At 45.2% G+C, this 26,299-nt stretch overlaps 1 protein-coding gene across 7 annotated transcripts in view; it reads right to left on the bottom strand.

Annotated features, from left to right (window-relative positions):
* Window positions 1-645: 645 nt before the first annotated feature.
* The window catches only part of SCAI (suppressor of cancer cell invasion), a 52,612-nt gene continuing 26,958 nt past the window's right edge, over window positions 646-26,299 (bottom strand). For all 7 annotated transcript variants that reach the window (XM_072984613.2, XM_078382822.1, XM_072984610.2 and 4 more), the window contains 12 exons: window positions 26,124-26,220; window positions 25,594-25,692; window positions 24,379-24,531; window positions 22,895-22,996; window positions 22,287-22,388; window positions 21,507-21,585; window positions 18,950-19,049; window positions 18,371-18,452; window positions 15,472-15,544; window positions 12,248-12,421; window positions 11,510-11,610; window positions 646-10,137 (listed from right to left, as the gene is read on the bottom strand). In XM_072984613.2, the coding sequence (XP_072840714.2) occupies window positions 9,991-10,137; window positions 11,510-11,610; window positions 12,248-12,421; window positions 15,472-15,544; window positions 18,371-18,452; window positions 18,950-19,049; window positions 21,507-21,585; window positions 22,287-22,388; window positions 22,895-22,996; window positions 24,379-24,531; window positions 25,594-25,692; window positions 26,124-26,220 (1,309 nt within the window). In that variant the 3' untranslated portion in view covers window positions 646-9,990. The remainder of the gene's footprint in view (window positions 10,138-11,509; window positions 11,611-12,247; window positions 12,422-15,471; window positions 15,545-18,370; window positions 18,453-18,949; window positions 19,050-21,506; window positions 21,586-22,286; window positions 22,389-22,894; window positions 22,997-24,378; window positions 24,532-25,593; window positions 25,693-26,123; window positions 26,221-26,299) is intronic.

Below are 26,299 nucleotides of genomic sequence, written 5' to 3'. Positions count from 1 at the left end.
GATAGCGTTCGCTATCATCTGTGTTTTTCAGCATCCACGGGAAAGCTTGGAACCAGTCCCCCCCCGCAGATACAGGGGATCTCCTGGTGAATGAGGTACATAGTACCTCCAGCAACCATCTGGAAGGGAAGCTGGATGATCATGACCACTTGGTGCTGCAAGATTTCTCGTAGCCGAAGCTGCCATATGAGATATTAGACAGGCGAGCAGAAATGTCTTTTTAGAAATCATGAAATGCAAAAACTGGCAGTTCCACCCATGTGCCATCAAATGAATTCTGAGTTACAGCCACCCTTTTCAGGATTTTCCAGGTGGGGTGTTTTTCTACTTCCTTCCTCTAGGGGGCAACCTTGGGATGGTGCAGCTGGCCCAAGGCCACCTAGGCTGGATGTTCTCTCTCAGGAGGTACAGTGGGGATTCGAACTCCCAACCTCTAGCTCTGCAACCAGAGACCTAAAGCGTGGAGCTCTCCAACCAGCTAAGAGTGGCCAGAATGGCCAAAGACCATCGAAATCTCTCCAACTGAACTGAAAATACTACATTACTGGGATTTATACAATAACGGATTCGATTGGATCATGCACTAAAAAGCTTTTGTATCGGCTTGAAACCCCCAGGATGAAATTCTGAACGCTCAGCCGCACATCATTAGGCAAATATGTTTATTATATATTGGTAATACATACAATTTTGAGTGGGTTTCAGATACAAAATTCATGTACAATAATTCACAAACCGATGAATGTACTCAACATTCTAAAGCAAACATCAATCAACGCGAACGTCTTCAATACATTTGACAGCAAAAACCCCAGAAACGTCATAATCCTTGTTACTTAACACAACATAAATTTGTTTTGTTTTTTTACAGTATTTTGTTCCCTTGATGCTATGTCAGGAGTGTAGAGAATCACAGTGTTTTTTAACTTGGAAATTCTATTTAGTGGAATAATCTTCCAAAAGGAAGCTGCAGATCCTTGGGATTTATTTTAAACGAACTGCCACATGCCTCATCACCATTATTATCTTGCTGAGTTAGCTTTCACTGAAATCCGGGGAAATACTGATGCGCAAACCACAGCTTAAATGATCCACAGTAGCCGACAAACCTGTATAAATGTCCGAAAGGATGAGGAGGAAAAAAGGAAACTTTTGTGGTTGAGCGTATGGCTTAGGTAATTCAGATGCATTAGGGACACACACCGTTTTGTATGTACAGTATTAAAGGAGTCAGACATCAAGTTTTCACATCAAGGGTGGGGTATGGAGTGTGTAACAAACAACTCGTTAAAGGGGGGGGAACTTTGTAAACAAGGATGACCCCCTAATCATCTCAGCGTAAGAAAAAGCATCACATCGGACGTATTGAATCAGGAATGTTGCAGAAATCTCAAGTCGTAATGCAAGGAGACGGACATCAAGACATGGGTTAAGGAACGAAGGTAACAGTGGCTTTGTGAACCTGTTACGGAGGTTACCCTACACGGCATTATCACATGCACTATGGACTAGCGGCACTTCGAACAGGTTAATTACATGTAACATGTTTGTGCTTCAACCTCTTTGTGAGAGAGATCCTAAGAGATAACAGCTGTATATTTTTTTTTTCACCCCCCTACAACCGGCACCACAGTTCAATAACATCTCCATTTACAGACACGCATATGCCACGGATTATTAAAAGTTCGCTCTTTACCACTAAGAAGGTAAATTATTCCAGCTGTTAGGGGGGAAAAGGTTTGTTTTTTTAAAAAAGCATGTTACATTCTAATACAAGCGTGCTTTTTAAAAAAAAATCACAACGTTTGAGACCGTTGCAAAGAATGTGCCGTTTTTAGGTACAGATAATATTCCAGTGCACCTGTTTGGCTCCAATTTTTTTATGAGTTTGCTAGAATTTCAGCAGGACTCCCGTCCGGATGGCATTAGAGAGTCTGGAAATTTGATTTTGCTGGATTTGTAGCCCTTCCTGACTTAAAGCGCTTGGTTTTACCCTCTTAGAATAATACTTAGAATTGCAGAGGAGTCCAGATCCTGTCAAGGAGGCCCAGTGGGGATTTGAACTCCCAACTTTAGCAGTTCTCGGTGGAACTAGTGAAATCACTATACAAAATTTAAGCCATCTTGATTTCAACTGATGTAGCAAAGTCACATTACTATAGTTAAGTGTGATTAGGGCAGGAACCAACCCATGATCACAATTTTTTTAAAAAATAACTGCTGATGTGAAGTATAATCTGTCTTCTCGCCCCCCTCTCCTTGGCAGTAGGAGGGTTAAATGCAATTTGTACCTACTGAATTTATATACTGTATTTTTCGCACCATAAGACACACTTTTTCCCCACAAAACAGGGGGGGTGGAAAGTCTGTGTGTCTTATGGAGCGAAGAAAACAGATTATATTTTCCTGTTTTCTTCTCCTAAAAAATTGGTGCATCTTATGGAAAGGTGCGTCTTATGGAGCGAAAAATACGGTAGATTTCCTGCCTCATTAGCCAAACATACCCACATGAACAAAGGCTAGGAAAACAACAGTAGCCAGAACACAGGATAATTTTTACATTGTTCAACCAAGCATCTAACAAATCTACAGGATTACCAGGCCGATACACGCCAAAAAAAGAAGAAAAAACGACGCAAAAAGGTATATGCATAAACATGCAAAGTGGCATCGAGGAAACAGGCATAAAAAGATACACAACAGAATCGGTGATTAATCAGGCCTTAGTGGTATTAGAATTCAAAGCCACCATTTAAAAATAGCGATCAAACTAGATTATCACCCGTTAACTTTGTCTTGAGACTTCAAGCACGTTTGCGTTGCTCTTTAGCCCCCCCCCCCACTTTTCAAGTAAAGTAATATCCGAATTACCGTGTTTCCCCGAAAATAAGACAGGGTCTTATATTGATGTTTTGCTCCAAAAAACGCTTTCGGGCTTATTTTCAGAGGATGATTTATTTTACCGTCATATTGTCTTCTGGTTGCTGCACAATGGTGGAGGGAGGGGTTTCACTTCACTGGGGCTTATTTTTGGGGTAGGGCTTATATGACCAGCATCCTGAAAAAAATCACACTAGGGCTTATTTTCAGGATAGGTCTTATTTTCGGGGAAACAAGGTAGCTGTTCCTTGCATTGGAAAAATAAAATAACCCTTACTGATTTCAGACACTTGACCTAGTAAAGCACCTTTAAGTAATCTGCTCAGAGTCCTCCATTTCCAGAGAAAGGTGAAAAATTGACCAATTCTTCTAGGAAGCAGTATAATTTTCATTTTTAAAATTCTCCCCTTTAGCCTCAGTAGAGCAAAATGAGGGGGTGGGGGGAATGTTTCTTGTTCTTTAGGACACAATATAAATATAAATTATATTTAATGACACTGAGTTTATGTCTTGGCTCTACTGCCTTGGTTAAGTATTATTTTATTTTATTTTTGTATTTTTAATGAGTACGGCCCCATCAAAGTGATAAAGGCCTAAACGTGGCCTCCTAGACAATGCTGACAGCTTAGCAACCAGTTAGAATGCCTTGTTTACGCGTACTTCACTTTTAATTCACATAAAAGCTTCTCTATCAGGTGCATGAGAATTTAAACCAAGTGTGCCGTGCCAGTAAGCAGAAAACAGCTTCTGAGTTAGAAATCCAGAGGTGAATTCCAGATGGGAATTCAAGCAACGACTGCTTTGGTTCGTTAGCATTTGAAGACGCTAAACGAGGCATGACTGCCACACAATCCTAATAATTTTCCGGAATGCAAGTCCTACCAGCTCCTGGCAAAAGAGCCAGTGGTAAAGGGATGATGGGGGTTGTAGTCCCAACCTCAGGAGGGCCATGTGTTTGCTATTCATCTATGCAGAAAGGCCACCCATTTAGTATATCTGAAAGCCGTCCCGGCTACTTCTCCATGGCATTTCTAAGGAGAGTCCCATCAGCATCTTAGTGCATTTGAGTAAGCCCATATGGCTGCCACATCACCAAGGAAGAAGGCCAAGCAGAAGTCAACCTTATTCTCAACGCACTAATCCCTAGAGAGAGAGAAAAATTCTGCAGAGACCCCGCATCCCAGAATAGCAGGAACGACGAGGCAAGGCTGAACTGTATGATCTGACTCCCATTTCGCTGCTACTTCAGAAAGTTTAAAGAACTGGCAGCAGATGGCCGTTGATCACAGTGTGGCATCCTCCAAGGAGATGCCAATGTGTTCAGTGGTCTTAAAAAAGAAAGCTATCTCGTAGGTTGACATACGGAAGCCAAGCAGCTCTTGGTGACATAAATATCAAGTCGCACCCTTCATCATTGCAGAAGAGCGTACTTCCACCAATCCCAGCAGTTGTGAGACGCTTTACACAGAAATGTCAGCTGTGTGTGTCACGTGATTGCACTAGAATATATTCCAGGGATCTTATCCAGCTGCCATCCAGGTACCCAGACGTATGAGTATTATTACAGAAGTGTCCCACCCACAACAAACCTACAGAATTCAGGTCTGGAAGTGCAAAGAACCAAAGCATAAAACCAAAATTCTTGCTCACCATCAATCAATCAATCAATCAATCAATCAATCAATCAATCAATCAATCAATCAATCAATCAATCAATCAATCAATCAATCAATCAATCAATCAATCAATCTTTCTTTCTTTCTTTCTTTCTTTCTTTCTTTCTTTCTTTCTTTCTTTCTTTCTTTCTTTCTTTCTTTTCTTAACCACCGGGCTATCTCGGGTTCAAGACAAAGAGGCGGGCTAACAAATTCCACGTCTGCGTTTCCAGAACCTAGCAAGAATTTTCAATATAATTTTCAATAGAAAAGGGCAAGATTGTTCAACATTGTTCTGTGTTGATAAAGAGGCTCGTTGGACCGAAAACTGGTACCATATTGTAGACAGTATACAACACTGCAAAAAAAGGGAACTCCGTCTAAAAGATATTAGCTAGTTTGAATACTGAAAAGCAGGATGCTTTCCTTCCCTGGAGACTGCACTTCAGATACACAGCGGGATCAACGCGTGAGTGAAGACTCTTAAGAGTAGCCTCACAGGGTTTAAGTCAACACTTATTTAAGTCCCACTCAATGTAGCTGGGATGAAAAACTGGATACTGTATAGCCCTTTACATGCATGTGAAAAACAGTTTATCAGAACCAGACCTTCAGCCTTACAGCTCTGGCTCTCTGCCAGCTTCCTCTCTCCGTTCTGCTTTTCTGTATCAAAAGAATTTAAAGCATTATATGAGCCACCAATGATTTCTATGCAACATATTTGTGTGTGTGCATGCATCACACACCCGGAGGTACTCACAAAGGACGGGGGGAGCAAAGAATGATACATAAACGAAGAAAGATTTGGAAAGGCATTTTTCATATTCTAACAGAAGCAGTTGCTGAAAATTAACCCCAATGTAGTTTGCTCTTGTGCTTATAGCAAAGAGTACGGAATAAATATCTTGTGACTCAGGAGGGCATTGAGAACCTAATAATAATAGAAGTTAATAATTCATTTAAAAATAACTCTATAGTAAAGGCAAGACCTTCTATTTACGTACTATGTGCTGGACCACAGAGCTATGACTTTTTCCACAAAGCCTTTGCATGTGCCAATGCTTGTATAAACAGAAGCACATTGTAGCCAACGCAGAGGTGAAATATTAAGGTTTAAGCTTCTGCCTTTAGTGAGAATTAAGAAAGCCACTGAGTAACCTTGTGCTCACCCAGTTTTGGTACCAGAACAGACTTTCTAATGAGCTTAAAGCTAAGATCCTTCTAAAACAAACATCAGCAGAAAGAGAAAACCTATAAGAAGAGCACAGCGATGGGACATTAAGAAGGCTCTTTGATTTTTCTCCAGCATATTTTTTTCTGATTTTAAAACCAGTCACTGCCAAAGCAGTTCCAAAACAGAGGAAAGGACGCCCGCTATCCAGCAGACGTTGTTCCTGCCACCTCATAAGTGCCACACGGTCCAGCTTGACCACAAGGGTGAAATTTACCTTCTCGGGCTACATGTATCGCCAAAAAAGGATGGAGTGTGCTTTTAATTGTCTTAATTTCAGCAAGTGCTTTCTGTTGTCTTTGGGGGGCCGTGACCAAAAAAAAAAATATTCTTCCTGATCGGAGCCACTGTGGAGGCTACCCCTCACACATTGATTGTCCTAGCCATCACGAGGTCAGAAAATCTCTTCTCTTCCTTTAGCTCCCTCCTCCTGCTGACTCTGCCTTGCGTCACCGCTGACAGAAAGGTGAATGTTTGGCTAGCAGACCTTCACACTTGTTTTGGAAAGGAGCTGCCTCATGGGCAATGGAACCAGAGAGAGCAACACAGCAACATTATATGAATAGGTGTAGATCATTTAAAGAATATCCAGTATTCACCGTATGTTCTGTTTTGCTTTCGAAATACAGGTCCTCAATCATCTGTGTTTTGTTATATCCATTATGTCAAAAGTTCTGCTTCGATCTACAGACTTACGGGTGACAGGTATTTTATCAGCAGAATACAGACATTACTGAAGGAAGCCTTGTGCACACAACCGGTGGCAGCGTAAAGGCGCAAAGCGAAGCCAGACCGCTGGGTCCTGCTGTGAAAATCTTCACAGGATCACCAGAACCTCCTCCTTTACCACAGACGCAAGAAAGAGGCCTCCAGATGACAACCACCGCTTGCAAGCTGAACACACGTGTTTCACATTCCTCACTAGTTTCCCTTAGGAATAACGTCCGGTTTTAAAGCCTATTCAGAGTGAGACACATAATGTTACAGTGGCACCAGCATGTCAGATAACGATTTCCCCTAGGAATGACTTTTCTGTTTAAGGCCCGTTGAGAGTTTGATAACATGACAGAAAATAACGTTGCAGCGGGGCCGGAACCTTGAGCAACATCCCCTTCGGCGTTAACTTTCAAAACAAAGCCTATTCAGAGTGAGATACATCAGAGGAAATAATGCCACAGTGGCACCAATGTATTCTAGGGAGGTTTCCGTATCATGAACCTTAAGCTCTGGTCGGTGAGCATGACAAGATCACTGCTAGCTGAGAATTAACAATCTGTCTTGACTATTAAGACATGCGCAAGCCCTCCGTCCATCTGCTTTGGGGGCTATGAAGTCTTCCAAGACATTCCACATAGGCAAAAATACCACGCCTGGAGTGTGCGCTCCCATGCAATCACAGCCTGAGCCGCAGCATATTAACCAATGCTCTCTTACATGGAATGAATTCTGCCCAGCACCTGTGTACATACATCTTTATTCTGTATACATTATGGTTCTCAAGCTATCCTATATATAAATATCTACAGATATACATGTACATTTACAAGATGCATCCCTCCCCAGGTTGGCAGGCACAGTGCACGTAACACATATGTATAAGGAACTCATTCCACCTGCCCTGATGTTAAAACTAACAAACAAACGAGCCTCAAAACAGGTAAACGGGAAGGGAGGGGGACACCAAGCACCATAAAAGAAAATGGCCAATTGCCTAGTTGCCACAGCTAACCCAACGAAAACAACCTTAGCTCTTCAACCGCTTTTCTGATTGCCTGTCAAAAGTTAAAGGCATTTCGACACAGGCTTTGGAGGGTGTGTGAAAAACCCTACAACCCCTATGTCCTCATTGCACTTTATGCCCGACCTAAGGCACCTCTTACGATTTACTCCCCACCCCACCCCCCAAAACTCCAACTGGGCTCCAGCCCCCCCCCAATGCGACGCGTCCGATGCACCGGCCGCGACGTCGGATCTCGGGCAGTGGTTTTGCACGACAAGGTCCCTGGAGCAAAATCCCCGGGGAAAGTCCGACCCTATTTAGAGGTTATATATTTTGCAAACGCACCGCACAAAGAAAGGAGTGCTTTAGTCCCATGTCTGCGGTCCCTGCTTTCGTCACCCTTCTGACACGGGCACGGCGAGAAACGCTCTCTATATAACACCTCAATAGACTTAAGATTTACTTGAACAAAAAATCTGAGGGGGAAGGAAGAAGCATCTGCTCTGTTCCTCCTTCCTCAGCCCAAGCGTTGGGGAAAAAAATCGTGTCTTCTTTTGAACACCTTAAAAATAGTCTGCAACCCCATTACAAAGCACAGGTAAGAACATGCTCGGATGGGTGAATCCTTTTAGGACAGCTTTTCCACCAACCCACAAGGCTCACCACCCGTCCAGGGCCACTCGAGACGATCACGAGAACGCACCAACGCAAAACCGACGGTATTATTTTTGCCGGGATTTTCCTCTTCCCCTGAAGGAAAGGAAGAGGAAAGTCCCAGCAGAACTTTCCTCCATTTTCAATGGAGCTGAAAACATCCATTACATTCTAGACATGCCAAGCATGTTTCTATACAAAGCATGAGTTACTGAGCACAGATCAGTGGGGAGGAATCAAACGCCAAGGTCTTTCCAAGATAGTTGTGCTTCACTGCAGTGTCCGGGGACAGATCTCTGTTTTCAGAACACAGTTGGGCAAACCAACACCCATCTTTCCTCCAGATCATCTCCTCACTTCTTTTTGCTCCCAATGCACAGCACTCCGGTCTTGCCGTCCCTTTTTGAATTTTCCCAAAGCCGCCACACACAAGCTTGGTCTACCGGAGTCTCCCATAGAGCAAACAACGACCGAAGGGGCTCTACAGGGTGTCTGGGTGGGAGGAAAGTTACCACCTGCCCGTTTCTCCTCTAAAAAGCAGCTCTGGCCAAGGGGGAGGGAGGGAAATCTGCATTTTGCAAGGCAGTGAGAGAAGCGACAAGTGTTTTTTTTTTAAAAATCACAAATCTTGCGGCAAAGTTTTATTTCCGAGCAGCTCAGACACAGAGGCGTGGAAAACGTCTCTCTTCGTGGCATCGGGAGTGGCGGAGGTGTGACATCAATCATGGAACCAGGTTGAGGGGGGAAAAAAGATTATTTCTCTCTATCTCTCTCCCTCCTGGGTTCTCGCCAGAACAGATTCTTTGACAGTCCAAGCGTGGCAGTCACAGGGGTCAAACGACCATACGTTGCCATGTGTTTGATCGTGTCCAGTGGCGAGCCGGGACTCGTCCAGTTCTAGGCAGGATCGTGGCTGAAGCCAGGCAATAAATGGAGAGACGGACGGCAAGCAGCCCTCCCTCTGGGGATTTCAGAATCCAGTCCGGATCTCACCACCCTCTTCGCGTGGCTGGGAGAGCCAGATTCTAAAAAAAGAGGGGGGGGGCAGAGTAAGCGCCAATGGAGAGATCGGTCCCACTTTTTGATGTGATGATCAATCCTATGAGCACATTCTTTCAGGCAGGTTTCCTGGGAAAGTGGAGCGTGACTGAAGAACTCCAGCATTCTTAGCCCCCCATGCAACAGACTTTGAACACTTTGATTTCCAAAACATGGGGAATAAATGTTCCATTTTTGGGGGATCCCTCTGCCGCCTCTTCACAGGAGCTGATCTCATGCTTGAACTGACCGAACGCATTGGTGTCTTGAAAGACGCTTTTATTGCTATCGCTGCTTTGCACCGTGCCCCATCATTTCAGACTCTTTGGGGACAACAAGAAGACCATTTTCTTCCTGGATTTTTTTTTCTCTCCTCTATTTTTTTGCTTCCACATTTTAAAAAATTGTACAAAAATAAAGGATTTTCACACACACACACACGAGCTAAAAGTGACCAAGAGCATTTAAATACCAGGATTATACAGGACACCAAGCTGGATTCAATCACCAAATCAAAAAGGAAAAACCCAAAACATTGATTCAGTCTAATTTTTTTTTTTAAGCGGCAAGAGGAATTCTTTTATAAAACTGTCCCCATGTGGAATGGAACAGCAGTACCCAACGGCTGTTTTTATTTTTTCTAAAAAAATAATCATAAGTTTAAAAATAAAAATCAAGTAAATTCCTTTTTTTTTTCTTTTTTCTTTTTTTTTTGGTGGATCTTCACATTAGAAAAAACTGCACCGTTTCAAAAATGTGTTGCTGGGGGAAAAAACCCATGCAGTAAGAAAGCCCAAATGCAGGTTTCCATTTTAATAATCATCAAGCGTGGTTTCCAGGAATACATTTCGAACATCCAGCATGGAAGCCAACTCCAAAATATGTTTTTGGAGGTGTGGATTCTCTACAGTTTCATCCTTTGGCAGCTGGGGGTAGGATTCAGGATAATTTCTAGTTTCCTAGTGTAGGAAGAAGGATGAAAGGAAGAGAAAACAATTTTTTTTAAACTCTATGGCAAAGCTTTTGTGAACAGAAATGCATTTCAGAGCATATTGCATTGACCAAGGCTACCCAGATGCTGTAAAACATCTGTCCACAACTCAAGATTCATTAGTAGGAGAATGTGGACAACTCGTATGTGGACAATTAGTAGGAAAATGTGGGCAATGCTATCTCATCTTAAACTAAAATTGTTAACCTTTTGGCCACATATGCCATTCTTAAATATGAATGAAAGACCAGGGAGTCTTCCCATCTGAATCTGGGAACTGTGGTTCTAGAACAAGCCAGGATATCAAAACATAGCTTATACTATCCTGGTTTGTTCCAAAGACATTAATCATAGTTTCTTGGTTTTGACAGAAATGGAAAACAGTTCATCGGAGGCATCAAAGTTTGCTCATTGCAGCAAAAAGAGTTTTGTTGCATTTGAAAAACTTAATATATGTTATATGGCATCCACTTTCATGGTCTACACCCAATTGTTTCAGATGCTCAAGAAAGCTTAGCCTAGGGTTGTGGTTCAGCATTCTTGGGGGTAAACTGACCCCTAGGCCTGCCCGGGTTGCCCATCCCTGCCTTAACACCATCAGCTTCTAGAAATCCCTTTCATTTTAGAAAAGCTTTATGAGTTGGCCAATTCTGCAGCGGTTAGTCACATTTTCCAGCTTTATCCAAAGGTTTCTAAAATGTCAAACTTTGTACCCACCCACATAAATATGCAAAAGAAGAAAAATTAAGCCTGCTTTAAGAAAAACAGACCAAATATAAATATGTGAAACGGTGTCTCTTTTGCGCTACACAAATCCAAGTTTCAGTCACAACTAGAGTAAACAGAGTGACTCAAAGGCTGAGCACTCGACAATTAAATGGATGGGTCTACTCTAACCCGACGTAACAACGTGATTTGGGCCAAAAGGACTGAACTGCACTTCTCACAAAGGGTTTCTAGAAGTTGTTACGATTGTCTTTTGTAGACAGGAGAAAGAATCTTCCAACTGCCACAAGTTCTTATGTCCTGCATAGCCCACTTTAACACACGCATGGAGCTTTGGGTCAGACGGCAGATTAATATACACATGCCTGGATATTTGCAAATGAACTGAAATGCAAAAGAATGCCTTACATTCCAGGTGGGAACAATGTTTATACGTTCTACATTTCAGTTCCTTGATCCTCTCCATTGATCCCCGCCCGTGCAGAATAATCCGACAGCTGAATGGAGAACGGAGGTTGGCAAGCAATGGAAGACATGGCGGCTGGCAAGATGGCTGAACGTTTGGTCTTATCTACCAGTAAAAGGGGGGGAGGGGGAAGCCTGCCCTGCCTTACCTGGAAGATTTTGTGCATCCTCATGGTGGCTGAGCAGAAGATGAATCTTGTCAGGAGCAAGCGAAGGAACTCGTCTCCGAAAAACTGGAGAAAGGCTTGATCTGCAGAGAGGAAGAAGGGAGCTCTTAAAACTGGCACCCTTATGTAGAATACATATTTACAAAACAGAAAGCTTATATCTCAAGAATTATATTTTTGGAAAGAGACAGGGCACATGATATAAATTAAGATGAAACATACTGATGAGATATAACATATTCTATTAAATAGATAAAACTATTTTCTTTCAATAATCCTTTCCTAACTTTCAGTTCACAAGTTAATTTATCGTTAATAGCTCGATTTCACATCTCTTTATACCATTCTTCCAACATCAACACGTGACTACTTTTCCAATTCCTTGCAAATATCAATCTACCTGCTGTTAACAGAACAATTAGTTGCATTTTCCCCTTATTTAATTGACAGTTTCCAAATATAGTCAACAATGCTATCATTGGACATCTTTGTATAGCTGTCCCTGTTGTTGTTTAGTCGTTGTATAGCTGTCCCTAGAATGTCTTTAATCTCACTGAATACAATCATCCATTCCTTCTCTCTCTCTTCACAAGGCTCACCCCATAAGATTGTATATTCCCTGGAAAGACTTTTAAAAACAATAATAAAGGAAGAAACGAAAACAAAGAGAACTCCTCCACCGTCATTTTGCCCCTCCTGGCTTGTTCCGGGAAAGCCTACCGATGGAGCGGGAATGAGTCAGTAATTGTGCGATATCCCGATTGATTTTGCGAAGATAATCGTGGCACTTGTCCCACAATCCTTTCCTCATGCTTGATAATCCCGAAACAAACAGGAATGCCATTAGAGGGTTGTTCAGAAAGAAGGTGAAGAGGCTGCCTCGCTGGGACTGATCTGGAAGTCAACGGAAAACAGACAGGTCCTTAAGCACGCAGAAAAACGGCGCAAACCTGCACCCAGAGAAGCTTAATTAGAAATATCTCTTTTCTTTATATCCACATCAGGTCTTCACAGTTTGTATCGGAGGTGCTAGAAGTTCCTATTTGGGAAGGATACGAACGCGTATCTTTTCAGTTTAGCCTTTTAATGCGTTTTAGTATAAGGACCCTAATGTTTCTACCATTTCAAATCATTTCAGATAATGACATTAGCCACCTTGGGCACTATTTTTTAGATAAAACCGATAAGGGAAATGCTGCGATAATAAGAACAGGAACCAGAATGAACCGGAGACCGGTGGCTGAACAATTCACGCCCAATCCCTGCGAAGGACAGCGTTCTTTGGTTTTGTGTATAATGTTGCCGTTTTCTACGTTTCTTTCTTAAGCTTTTGGCAAGGTGATCTTGCGAGGCAGTAACCCTCCAGGCAAGGGTTGGACTCCAGCTCCCATCAGCCCCAGCCAGTATGGCCAAACATGGGAGCAAAGTTATGCAACACCTAAAACTCAGTAATGAGTTTCCCCGACTACGGGAAACCTACAATAAAGAAGCAGCAGCATCTCAGCAACATCTAGAACTCTGTAATGAAGCATCATCTAGAACTCAGTAATGATGCAACATCTAGAACTCAGTAATGAAGCATCATCTAGAACTCAGTAATGACGCAGCATCTAGAACTCAGTAAGAAGCATCATCTAGAACTCAGCAATAAAGCAACATCTAGAACTCAATAATAAAGCAACATCTAGAACTAATGAAGCAACATCTAGAACTACAATAAAGAAGCATCATCATCTCAGTAAGGAAACACCAACAACCCAAAGTAGGAGAGGGGGCACTGTGTGACCCCCACAGGCCGCATATGGCCAGCTTGGGGGGGGGGGAACAGACGCAATTCACTTCATCACAACAACAACAACAACAAGAAAACCCAGGGAGAGAAAATCAGGCTAAAAATGGGCAATTGAATTGCCAAAAGCTACTGTGTGTGTGTGTGTAGGTGTCCATTTCAATACTTCCCCTTTTCTCTCAAATAGCTTCTCTTCCTTGCACGACAGGAAATGACCTCCTAGCCATTTCTAGTTTCAAAGAAGGGGACTACTGCAGTCCCTGAAAGGTTTGGGGTGCATGGAAAACAGGGCGAGCGGAGCCCCCAGCTGCTCTACAGCTGCCCACCCACCCCAACCCCAATGAAACTGTCTCCAACCCAACGCCACAAACCAGGGTTATGTTCTTCACGGCTTCTCACGGCCCTGGTTGTTCAACGGAACGAAAGCTGATCCTTCAGCTCAAGTTCCTCTTGGTTCTGCTGTGATTTTAAAAAACTAAGCAGAATAAGGCAAAGGGAAAGGCTACGGCAAGAGCTAAATACGGCCCCTGTTTTTACCTCCCCTGCTGGAGACCATCCACCATTTGGTGTAAGGTGTGTGAGTATAAGCTCAGAGGCAAGCAATTTCCAGTATTCTCCGATTTTTCCCCCTACCCCAAATCTATTGTTATTTTCACCAGAACAATATTTAATGTTTAACCCTTGACTCTGGCACAGAAGAGAACTTACCTCCAACGCCAAAAGGTGAAGGTCTCCAGCTTCTTTTAGGCTGACCACCACCTTCCTGTGTCACAAATTATGTCACCAGACTGGGCGTCATGCGGGGAGGTAGCAGATATGGGACAGCTCTCTCAGAGAGCAACACCACCACAACCATTTACAGTTATATGGACTGGAAAAATGGGTTGGAAAGTTAATTGATACAGAGAGCTTTCAATCAAGGAAATATTTAGCTCCCTAATCAGGAAATTATACCTTAACTAATAAGTAATTGCTAAGCCTGGAACAGCTTTTCCCCTTTACAAAAGTGTGGGACTATCACTCCCATAATCTCCCACAAGTGCACTACCTAGCTAGGGAGTGTGGGTACTGTAGTCCTGCACATCTGGAAGGTCCCAGTTGTTTTCTAGAGAAACACCCAATTCAGGTGGTCAAGCAAATAAACTCCTCAAAGCAAAGCTTTTTATGCTGCATGATTCCTCCAGGCCTTGTCTAAGAGTCCTGTGTCCAGTGCTGGACACCGCACTTGAAGGGGGACGCCGACAAATGAGCAGGCTCAGAGGAGGGCAACCAGGAGGATCAGGAGACAAAAAATCAAGCCCTAGGAGGAAAGACTGAAGGAAATGGGCAGGTTTAGCCTGAAGAAAAGAAGACGGAGAAGATGATAGGAGAGCACTCTTCAAAGGCTTGAAAGGTAGCCCTACAGAGGAGGGGCAGGATCTGTTCTCAATCACCCCAGAGGGCAGGACACAGAATCATGGGCTCAATCTACAGGAAGCCAGATTTCGGCTGAAGGTCAGGAAAAAACTCTTCTTAACTGTTAGAGCAGTACGACAACGGAAACCATGACCTCAGGAGGTGGTGAGTGCCCCAACACTGGAGGTCTTTAAGAGAAAAGTGGATCTGTCAGATTTGCTTTGATCTGGATTCCTGCCTTGAGCAGGGGGTCAGAATTGATGGCCTTATAAGACCCCTTCCAAGTCAATTATTCGATGCTCTATAATGTCCCCCAAACCTAAGACACACCTGTAATTTTGCTGCTGGGGGGAACTGAAAATGATTCCGTTGGCAGAAAGGGCTGAATATAATACTCCCAGCCATGAGATAACAAGCAGGACTGCATCGGAGCAGTTTTACGATGTGGGCAGAAATTCACATTTGCTTAGAGGGCGTGAATTTCGGCGTCAACATTTACATTAATAAGACAAAGGTTCAAAATCCCAGAAGACGGGGTGGGGAGAGAGAGAGAGAGAGAGAGAGAGAGAGAGAGAGAGAGAGAGAGATGCTCTGTCCCTGTCAGAGATGGCTCAACACTCCTGAAGGGATGGGTCAAAGAAAGAAAAAACAAGTGTGAAGAAGCAGGTTTTCATCTCTTGTTCACTCAGTTTTTTTAAAAGTATAGGATTAGAAAGCAACAACACAACCCCTTCCAGAGAGGAGAAACACCTTTTCCTACCTTGCAATGCTTTCGGATATGATGTGGGAGATAGCAGACAAACCACCGGCTGTCCAAACAAGTTTGTGAAGTTCTGGAAGAGAAAGGTTTAAAGAGAGGGATATATTTCGGCCGCCGTAATGGGAGCACCTAGTGCTACACAAAACGAATAATTTCATTCCCCAGTTCCTTCTCCCAGTGGAAGAGACGGAACTTTTCTATACAGCTGCAATTTAATATGGGACAAAGCCACTGCTTCTGCAGGGCAACCAGCAGCCCTGTTTCAATCCTCTGGGTGGTGTCCAAAATATAAATAAAAATCGAAATGAACGAGAGATGATTCGCCTCCCAGAATCCCCTCTATGGCCCTGGCGAAGGTGTGATACTGGTATGCAGAAAGGAGAACAACTAGTGAGAGGAGGCTGAGGTGTGAAGGACCACACACTGCGTAATGGAGCACAGGCGTGCCCTTAAGGCACATCTGTACTCAATGTTGCTGTACACATATGTAAAAAAAACCTCTGCATGCCTGTTTACTTCCTGCAGATGCAAAAGTTTAAGGGGTTGAACTAGGCAACGTGGTTGCAATGTCCTCTCTTCACACGGAGGTGGGGGGGGGAGACTGCATCTTAGCTTCACTGTCACAATCCCCAGAAGTTCTGGAAACCAGGGGCCCAGAGAGCAAGCACCTTGTATATAAAATAAAACTATACACTCCAGGGGTGTGATCTGAGGGTACACGGTTCTCCCCAAAAGTACCATTTTTTAATAGTGTAATACCAAAATTTAGCTGCAAGGTTGGCAGCAGAGGGCGCTGAATCAGAGACATGAAGCCGGTGGGCATATGTCGCCTACCTCTGAGTTAAACACTTCCATGGTATATAAATTTGGGAGAAGCGTTTAACCCAGAAGGAAGGAACTTTTCCGTATACAGACACACACTCGGCCCTGCTCTTACTCATGACAGTTTCCCAGAGCTTGTTTTCCTGAAGGGCAGAGGAAAGAACGATCTCGTTAAAACCACAGACGGATCGTTGGTCAAATACACATACTCAGATCCATACAAGCTGTATATATGTGGTTCAGTTTGTCTAATTTCGGATAATCCAAAGCAGTGCATGAAGCACACCGTTGGACATCACGCGGACATGAAACTCAAATTTCTGTACACATCAGTCCAATGATGAGAAATTCAAGTGTTTTCAAAGGCAGACAATTTAAAGGAAGACGTGGTTCTTCCCCGGCCATGGCATGCCACTGCCTCGGGAGGATAAATTAGCCCCCCTATCCTTCCCTTGTCATCTGAAGATCCACCTCTTCAGCCAGGCTTTTAATGACTATGACAGAGCCCCTGGATGCTTTGTTTTTAAAGTGTGTTTTTAAAGTATAAAACTTTTTCAATTGCTTAATGGGTTTTAAGCAATGACCACAGTGTAACTGCTTTTTAATCTGTAATTTATTGTGTTACTAGCAATCCTTGTCCCACCCCAGGAGAAAGGCAGCCTATCCGTGGTACAATTTGTTTAAAATAAAAAAAATGATGGCTTCATATTGCCATCTGGCATAGACAGTGGAGGAACTGGGGTCTCTACCACTGCCTATCCCAGTTTCTCTGGTGGAGAAGCGACCCAGAAGATGATGAACAGTTCAGGGGAGGAGAGAGAGAAGAAAAGAAAAAAAAAAACCAGATGTAAGCTATGGCTCTGGCCACTGTCTGGTCTCTCTCCAGAACTCCACACACAAGCGAGGCCCGGCAACTCTCTTCTAAATGTGCCAATTCCACTAAGATTTGTTAAGCTAATTCCTGCTAAGCTTGTTAGCATATTAGAGACCAGCTGGGTCTCATCAGAGCAATATTCATCCACTCTCTCTCCTCCCTCCCACTCCTTCCTTTCCATAACCCAGAAAGCTGATTAAGCACAACGCTCCCTTGCCATCAGACAGCAGCCCTGGCTGATTTTATGAGGTTGGCTGGCCAAGCTCAGATGGAAAAAAAAACACCTCCACTTTTTAAAAGATCCTTATTTCTGTGCAAAACAGCAGCGTGCCCATGGCGCTGGAATTAGCAACAGCAAAAGACGAACGCATGAGCTGAAATAAGGATCGGAATATTCACAGCACATGCTAGGTTGCATGTTAACATTTATTTTAGTTTCTTAAAAGGAGATTCCCACCATTAACAAGAACTATACAAGGAAGGTCCACCGGGTCCCCCCAGATGGGCATTTCCCCTTTTTTTCTATCATCCCCTTTTCTCATCCTCATTTGGTGCTATCTCTCCTTTCACAGGGCTCCGCAGCCCAGCTCGTTTTCTGACCAGTGAAAGGAGTTCTCTTCTAAAGCTTAGTTACCATCAGTAAATTATGTTAATATATATTATCTGTAAAATAAGTTAAAATAGCTTGATGGGTTTAGTTCATCACCCTTCCAGCTTTGGCTTTGCCAAGATACTTGAGAACCACCCTGAAATCGTTGAAAGCTGATATAAGAGTTTGGAAGGCTACAAAAATGCATCATCATCATCATCATCTTACAACTGCAGAGCTGGAAGGGAACGTATGAGATCATCCAGTCCAGCCCCTGCCAAGGAGGCCCGGGGGGGATTCGAACTCGCAACCTCGGGCGCCACAGCCAGAGACCTCAACCTCTAAGGTCTCCAACAGTTCCACTTTCAACAGCATGCGGAAGTTCAGGATTAAAGCCTGAGTTTTCTTCTCTCGGAAAAAGTATACTCCGGTTTGGCAGGGCTGGGTTCAAATCTAGCACCCCAACCCAACAAGGCAAAGGAATTGGTTTACGAGAACAAGGAAATCGAAGACGCCCCGTTCAAGAACGATGGCTTTGGACGCATGCCCTTCGCTCTGGACTCCAGTTGCCCAAAGAGCTCTCAAAACACAGCCGCTCGGCTCTGGCTTTTTACCTTGTAGGCCACGCTGTTCGAGGAGTCCACCACGACAAAGAGAGGCTTCCTCGTGAAAGGATACAAATCCCCAGGGTGGAGGCTGAAAGAGAGGACGGGAAACATTCAAAGCGTGCCATGAAGCTGGAGGGAGGGACGATTATCATTCCACACCGTCACTGTCTTCTTCTTCCTCCTCCTCCCATACGATCCAGTACAGTTCTTTCCAAATTACAGGGTGGGGTGGGGACAAAAAAATACATCCATGGAAAGGAACCATCATTCACATCACCATTTTTTCCCCACTGGGAAAGGGGCAGGAGCCAGCAAGCTGAGCCACCTCGGCAGCCTTCTCTGGCCTCCCTTGAACCAGAACACACAAACTCTCCTTTTGATTGGTGTTCTCAGGATTTAGGCAAACGAGACGAAGGGATGTCAAATACTAGCAAGAACATAACCCTTGAGGCTTTGATCCCAAGGCTAGGGAGGGTGGCACCGAAAAGCCGAAGCCACCTCTGGCGAAGGGGGCATAACGGAATTGAGTGAACCTCAAGGGCAGAAGAGAAGGCGGTTTGGTTCTTCCCGCTACGGGCGACTCACCAGTGCATCTCCTTGTAGGACTGGTTGCGCTTGTGGATGCCGTCCCCGTTGATCACGTCCCGGTTGCTGTTTGTGAGGACGCCCCCAAAATCATAGGGACCTGCAGGGAGGGGAAGTAGCAAAAAAGGAAACCAGGATAAACAGCAGGGACCACAGGTCGGCCGGCGCCGAAAACCAACACGGAACGAGACGTCTACAAAACGGAAGGAAGACCAGGCTACCCGCTGGACCCGCCGCCTGTACATTTTGATTTAATCCAGCTCCTGCCACCCGTGTCGGGAATGCCAAAATGGGATTGTAGAACTGCGAAGCCGGAAGGGCCCCCTGTGGCTCGTCGGGCAACCATCCCGGTCAAGGAGGACCCAGCGGGGAATCGAACTCCCAACCTTTGGCTCGGCCGTCAAGACGCCTAAACCCCTGAGCTATCCGGAAGGTTCAGGTAGCTTCCGTGTCATTTTCACCTGTGAAAAACAGGACCCAAGGCAAATTGGCGGTGTCCTTATATAACCTCACCCGACCGTGATAGAAATTTGGCAGACACGCCAGGGGTTGGACGTTGCCGCCTGCAGAGCAAGATCCGGCTTGCCAGGCCGCCAGCTGGCAATCCTTGTTTTGAAACGACAGGAGGCTCCGCTGACACATGCTTGCCTTTCAAGCCATCTCTGCGTTTACCCCATACAGGAAAGATCGAGACACACAATGTCCACCGCACACCAGTTAAACGCATTCAAGAACCAGAGTCTATCTTTTCACCACTGGCCAGAAAGAACCTTTCCAGAGTTTTTTTTTTGGGGGGGGGAACACCAGCAAACCACCACAGCACAAGCGACACCAAAAACACAGAGTATGTTGTACTTTGGAAAGCTTTTTTAAAAAAGGCTTGAGCTATTTATTCTTGAAGTGGTTCATCATCATAAGCGTTGTACCCGTCAAGGCAGAAGGCTCTCCAAAGGACTCTCCTCGTTTCTCCCGCTCGCTGGGAAGAACAAGACGCATGCAAGCAGGGCTGAGACCAAAAGCGCAGGTTACAAAAGCCACAATGGATTTGGCAACAAAACACACAGAAGAGGCGAATACAGTTGCTTCAGAAACAGGTTTGTTGCTTTTTAAAAAAAAAAAATACCCTGTAATATTTTGTTACAGGGTGTTTTTTTCCCCCCCTACACCCAGGGACAGTATCTGGAAAGGTTTATGGATCGTGCAAGGAAGATGGAACAAGCATGCATTTTATAAAGGAATGCAAGTCTTCAGTGGATGGAGTGAATCTAGTACAACATCTACTCAGAAGAATGTCTTTGTCGAATGCTACTGGGAATACCGTGAGAATCAAATCGCTTCATTTTTGGGGGCGAAACCAGTACTTTTTGGCTTCAGCTGTTTTTATGAGTTTGGGGTTTTTTTTCCACCCCCAGGGGGTTGAGATATGGAGGGACAAAGGGAAAGAGCAGGGTGGTTTGAAACAAGGGAGAACGGTGTTCCCAGGATCCGGCCAAGTAGGGTAACAGGAGGACGGCCGTAGAGGTAAGGAGGGTGGAGGGAAGTTTACCGAGGTCATGACAAGGGCTTGAATTGTCATGAGGATAGGACAAGGAAAGAGTCACCACCTCGAGCGCCTTTTTCAAGCATGGCCATCTATCAGCCAGCTCAGAGGTTGCCAATGCTGGGTTAATGGTTTGGGGTTCAATCCATGTTGACCATGGGCCAGGCGAAGCTCAGAAGCATTCAGAATTTCCGACAGTTTAAGGCATGGTTCTGATACCTGCCAGGCTGACAGTCCATGAGCTTGCAAACACCCTCCCTGTTAAAACAGAAGGCTTTGCTCTGTTTTGTCTCTTCTCACTGCCAATGCATCTATATGAAGGGTGTGTTTATTTGTGCTTATTTTTCCAGAATTGGAACTTTTTTCTTCCTTTCTTTTTTTTCCAGGAAAGAGAAGGGAGGCATCTGCCTGCTTTCCATGGTACTTTGGGCGCAGGGCTTCTGCAAACAACTGTTGTGGTGCTGGAATCCTACTGGGTGGAAGACAAAGACCCATCAATGCAGGATTGCCCACTGGCCTTACTAAAGCAGAGATCCTCATTTCTGGATCGCCGGCTTACGCTTGTGTAAAGGAGGCATCAGATTACATGTTGCCCAAGCAGTGAAAAAGCCAAACCTCTTGCATTATGTTCACTGCATTAGTTTTTTTTTTAAGTGGCTTGGCCAAGCTCCCTTTTCTGCTTAAGGCAGAGGCACCTACGTTGTCGTCTTCAAACGCGAAGATGATTATATCTGAACTGGCAGGGATCAGAACCAGGCCGAATGCTTCCGATCGTTAAACGCCTTCCACATGGCCCCCCCAAAAAAAGATAAGCCGAGAAAGAAACCCAGACATACAAGCCACACGGACCTGCCATGTCAGCAAAGGGAAGCCACACCGCTTCGGGAGAGAGCGGTGCGGAGGGAGCAGCTTCTCCTTTGAGAGAATGAGTTTGGAGGCCTTCTCCGGTCCGTCTGTGGGGAATCATAAAGAGAATTCAAGCCCTGCGCATGACAGGGAGCATTCCTTTATTTGTACCTTCACTATCCGAACGACCTGAAGGGAAGACGCCGGTGGCCGACAGGTAGATCAGCAGGACGCTGTTTGCAGGCAGCTCCTGAAAGAGACAAGGAGGTGGCGGAGGTGAGAGTCAAAAGGACGGGCAAGGTTTAGCTGTGAATGCAGGAATCCAGTACACCCAGCGCTTGTGCCGTGTCGGCTATCGATTTTATTACTGTGGGGTTTTAGATCGATAGGCCTGGCAAGCGTAAATGGCTCTCCTCCTCTTCACTTTATCCTCACGAGAACCCTGCAGAGCTGGTCAACCTGAGGGCGGATAACTCGCTGAAGTTTGCACAGAGAGCTTCCTGGCAGATCTGAACCCAGGTTTCCCAAATCTTAGGAGAGACTCAAAAGGAAAGAAATAATCTTGGAGCCAGACGGAACCTACGAGCCGCAAATACAGCTCTCAGGCCACACGTGGCTATCCAAACCCAAGCAGCCCGACCCAGGTAGATACTAAGGCTCTTCCCACCCACCTTGAATGCTACTGTGGTGGGGGAAGCTAACGTATCCTCTTATTTTGCTGCTTCCTAATTGCAGGCTTGTGTTTACTGTACAAACAGCAGCATCACAGTAACGTTTTCCAATTTCTCTTTACCCAGTTTTGGCCCTGCTCCTGAAGGTCTTTGACTTTAAAGGCAGAAAGCTATCCATCCACATTTCAACTGGGAAAGGCCTCTACTTTAGGAGACTCTGCAGCCACACCGACGTCCCATACCCCCCCTCCAACCCACCCCTCCCTCTTCCTGCACAGACCTTAAACGACGCAGCCAGGAAAGTATAGAGCTGGCTGAAAGTCGGCTTGTAGAGCAAGTACTTGTGAGGGTTTTCCCTTCTTGCAGGTTTTTCGGTGGTCTCCTGGATAAGAGGAAAAACAGACACGTTCCTAAAGCAGCTCTCGTCAGCGACCACGGACTTTCTTACCAACCAACCCACCACAATCTCTGTCTGTTGATATCTAGATTTTGACACTATGTGAAATATTTGGCAGGTTAAATCTCCTTCTCTAATGTCTGACGAAATGGACTTGTCCACAAAAGCTCTAAAAATTAAACGTTAGTCTTTGAGTTGCCACCATGTTTTTTTTTTAAAGTTTCTATTTTACTTTTCCCTCTAATGCCTGCACAGACTAACATAGCTACCCTTTGTACAACTACAGCTCTTGCAGTTTTCACGAGAGAGAGAGAGAGAGAGAGAGAGAGGCAGAAATACTGGATTACTCATCTCAAGATAGCTCCCTCTCGAATGTGGCAGTCTGCCCCTGTGGAAATCTAAGGAGGGACCCACGACTGCGGCCTCCCTTCCCAAAGATAAATAATGGCCGGTTTGCTAACCCTGGCGAATGAAAAACATAAAAGACCTGCCTGCAACCCAGGCTTGTTCATTTGTGAAGCTAAGTTCATGGGCTCCCGTTCTAAAGCTTGCAGCATCCGGAACATGTCGATTGTCAGCTCACTGAACTTCACCTGCCAAAGAGAACAGGTTGCATGTTGCGGCTGTCTTGAAGACCGTGTGGTAGATCCCTCTGACTTCTAGAGCTTCCAGCAGCCAGCATTAGAAAAACAGTTTTTAAAAAAACAACACTTTTTTTTGCATGAGATGCACCAGCAGCATGGAAGGATGAAAAGAGCAGCTGAATCTATTTAGGGGGCAATTCACAAAGCCTCACGTTTCATATTGGTGGCAAAACACATCTGCCCTCCTTAGGAGAAAAACATCAACCCTGCAGCCCCATACAGGAGGAGAGGCGATGTGGGGCCAATTTGTAGCCCTTGGAAACTGTGATTACCCCCCCACACAAAAAAAAAGCAACAGAAGATTTTTAAAAATCAAACGAGGAGAATCGTTCTCTTAGTAAGACAAGGTGTGCAGCTCTGTTTTGGCCAGAAAGGGTTCTTTTTAGAAATGAATCCTAATCATTTCCATCCACAGTTTTTGCTGGGGTTTGCCACCTGTAGAGGCGAGAAACTGAAATTGTCTTCAGGGGTGACAAACCAGACTCCCCCGCTTGCGGCCGCCCATCCCCCGCCCAGGAAAGTGGCCACGCCAGAAGACTGGCAGAAAAGAAAGTCGCACCCGATGGAGTGAGAAGCCTTCGAAGCCTTTCCTTAAAAGCATTACTAAAAGTGACCGTTTGAGGCCAGATAACCACACGGCCGGCTCTCTTTTCCTAGCAAATCCCGGGAAGCTGTGACAAGGGGGAGGCCTCTTTAGGAGAGAGGTCTCGGGACCCAGCTGCTTCTCCTAACAAGCCCGGCTGAATCGGAGGAGCGCTGGCTCGGCTCAGCAGCTTCACTCTAGCGGGGACTGGTAACTAGACCGAGGCCGCCATTTGCAGCCCCTTCTTGCAGGTGGCCGGATATCACTATTCCTAGAGACAGATAGCCTGATCCCTGCAATCTATCCACCACCAGCCTTGAAATTAGATTACGGCCCTTCGCTCTGTGTGGGGCGGCCCTTCCGGCTGATTCAGCAAGTTCCCGCTGGGAGAGAACAGAGAGGCTAAACGAATGGCTGCACGTGTCTTCCCACACGGCTCTTTCATCGGCACAGATTAATCCTACCCCAGCTGCCCATCTGCTCCTGAGCTAGGCTTAAAGTAATGATATTACTATTCAAAGTCTTACTCAGCTCCGGACTGGATTACAGAGGCAAGCAGCCTCTTCCCACTCCATCAGCCTCCGATATCACTAGGATTTCTAAGGGAGGCTCTCTGCTTTCCAGGCCACACACGGCATTGTTTAGTGGCCACACTGAGACAGGACGTCTTCACATTAGCCATCCTAATTTGCCTTCTTCTTTTTATTCTGGAGACATGGGACGAAATGTTCCCCCAGCAAAATCCCACCTGATTGTTGCAATTGCCAATGATCAGGGCGTCGGCGAGGGTCAGCTGCCCGACTATCATCCCCTGCTCCAGCGCCGGCGCTCCTATCTCCGAGAGACGATTGGAGAGGATGACGAGCGTGTTGTCGTCGTTCAAGACCATCACCGGGTCTGCCTGGAAAGAGAGACAGTCAGGAGAATGAGGAGAACAGCCCAGCCCAGGGTCAAGTCTATCCAGATCAAGGAGGGAGACCTCTTTTTTTTTCCCCAAGTTTCCGAGGTCTTCTCGGGGGTTGCATTCCAGGAGAGCCGAAAGCAAAAGGATAGGACCAAAAATGCTGGGAAATTTTAGTTCAGCCCTTTCGGTGCCCGTTATAAAGCCTTAAGAAAAGCATTCCATCTTTGTTTTAAGAATGGGGGAAGTCTTGCCAAAACACACACACACACACCATCTAGGAAACGGTCAAACGGTGATGTTATAGGGAAAGAGTCACAGCCGTCTGTGCGAGCCTTAGAAAGGCTGGGTCTCAGTTTTCCCATCACTGATTCTATTTCCCAGAAAGGGAAGCAGCACTGCAACAGAACTACACAGGAAGTTGTCTGGTATCATCACAACAGGGCTGGGGAGGGAGGTTGCCCATATCCCTGATCCTCTCCACAAGGCCAATCATGAAAAGTCAGTTAAGAGAGGCATCATCCAAAACTACAAGAGGGCCACCAGTGCCTTCCCACTGTCCTAGAACAGGGGGCGCCAATCTTGAGTAACCCAGAGGTTCTTGGACTGCAACTCCCAGAAGCCTTTGCCACCACCTGTGTGGGCAAAGTCTTTGAGGAACAGCAGTCCAAGAACTTTGCGTTACCCAAGCTTGTCCTACCGTGTTTCCCCCAAAAGAAGACAGAGTCTTATATTAATTTTTGCTCCAAAAAACACATTAGGGCTCATTTTCAGGGGATGGTTTATTTTTTTTTTCATGTAAAACTATCTACATTTATTCAAATACAGTCGTGTCATCTTATTCTGGTTGCTGCACAAGGGTGGAGGGCAGGATTTCACTTAACCGGGGCTTATTTTTGGGGTAGGGCTTATATGACGAGCATCCTGAAGAATCAGACTCGTGCTTATTTTCAGGTCAGCTCTTATTTTCGGGAAAACAGAGTAGCAAAACATCCCTGTCCAGTTTCCGGGCCAACGTTTAACTTTTCGGAACCACCGAAGAGACTGGCCCTCAGCTCTTACATCAATGAAGGCCGCCACCTCCTGGAGAACCAGGTTCCACTCCACCTGGTCCTCCGTGTTGAATCGGTGGGTATAGTCTTCAATCTCGTCCGACAATTCCTGGGAAGGGAGGAAAAGAGAGCAGAGGTTGAGCGGCTGCTCTGAACAGCGGAGAGAGTTTAGCCCAGCAATTCTTGCCCAGGTTTCTTCGCTCCCACGGGCTGGGGAGTGACTGCAACACGCAACGCAGCAAACAAGTGATCAACAGAATAATGCATCTTACTAAGTCACGGCAAGCAGCTTCCTCTAGTGTCAGATACCTTTGGCTCTCAAGACCCCTCTGTTAATTAACTAATTAATCACAGCACACACTTTTGGGAAATAATCGCCACAGTGGCCAGAGGTTTTGATTTGGATGGGTGAAACCTATATTTAAATTCCATCAGGGTCAGTTATCTTCCTACATCTGCAGGGCTGCTGTGGGGCTAACTCCCCTCTTTCTTTCTCCTCTCGACGTCCGCTTTGTATATCGCAAAGGCACGACCGTTTACCTTTACTAGGTCCTTGACAACATCCATTTTGTTGAGCAAAAGGCAAACCACTATGAAGCGGGCATAGTAGCGCAGTTTCTTAACGACCAGTTCCGGCCTGGATAGAGGAAAGCAAAAGGGGGGAAAGAACAACTCAGTAAACTGAAACAAAAGGAAAGTGATCAGGCACAGGAAGA

The sequence above is a fragment of the Pogona vitticeps genome, chromosome ZW-PAR (genome assembly GCF_051106095.1).
Source record: "Pogona vitticeps strain Pit_001003342236 chromosome ZW-PAR, PviZW2.1, whole genome shotgun sequence".
Classification (NCBI taxonomy): Eukaryota; Metazoa; Chordata; class Lepidosauria; order Squamata; family Agamidae; genus Pogona; species Pogona vitticeps.
The sequence above is the reverse complement of the archived record's forward strand: the minus strand, read 5'-3'. Positions and strand labels throughout refer to the sequence as shown.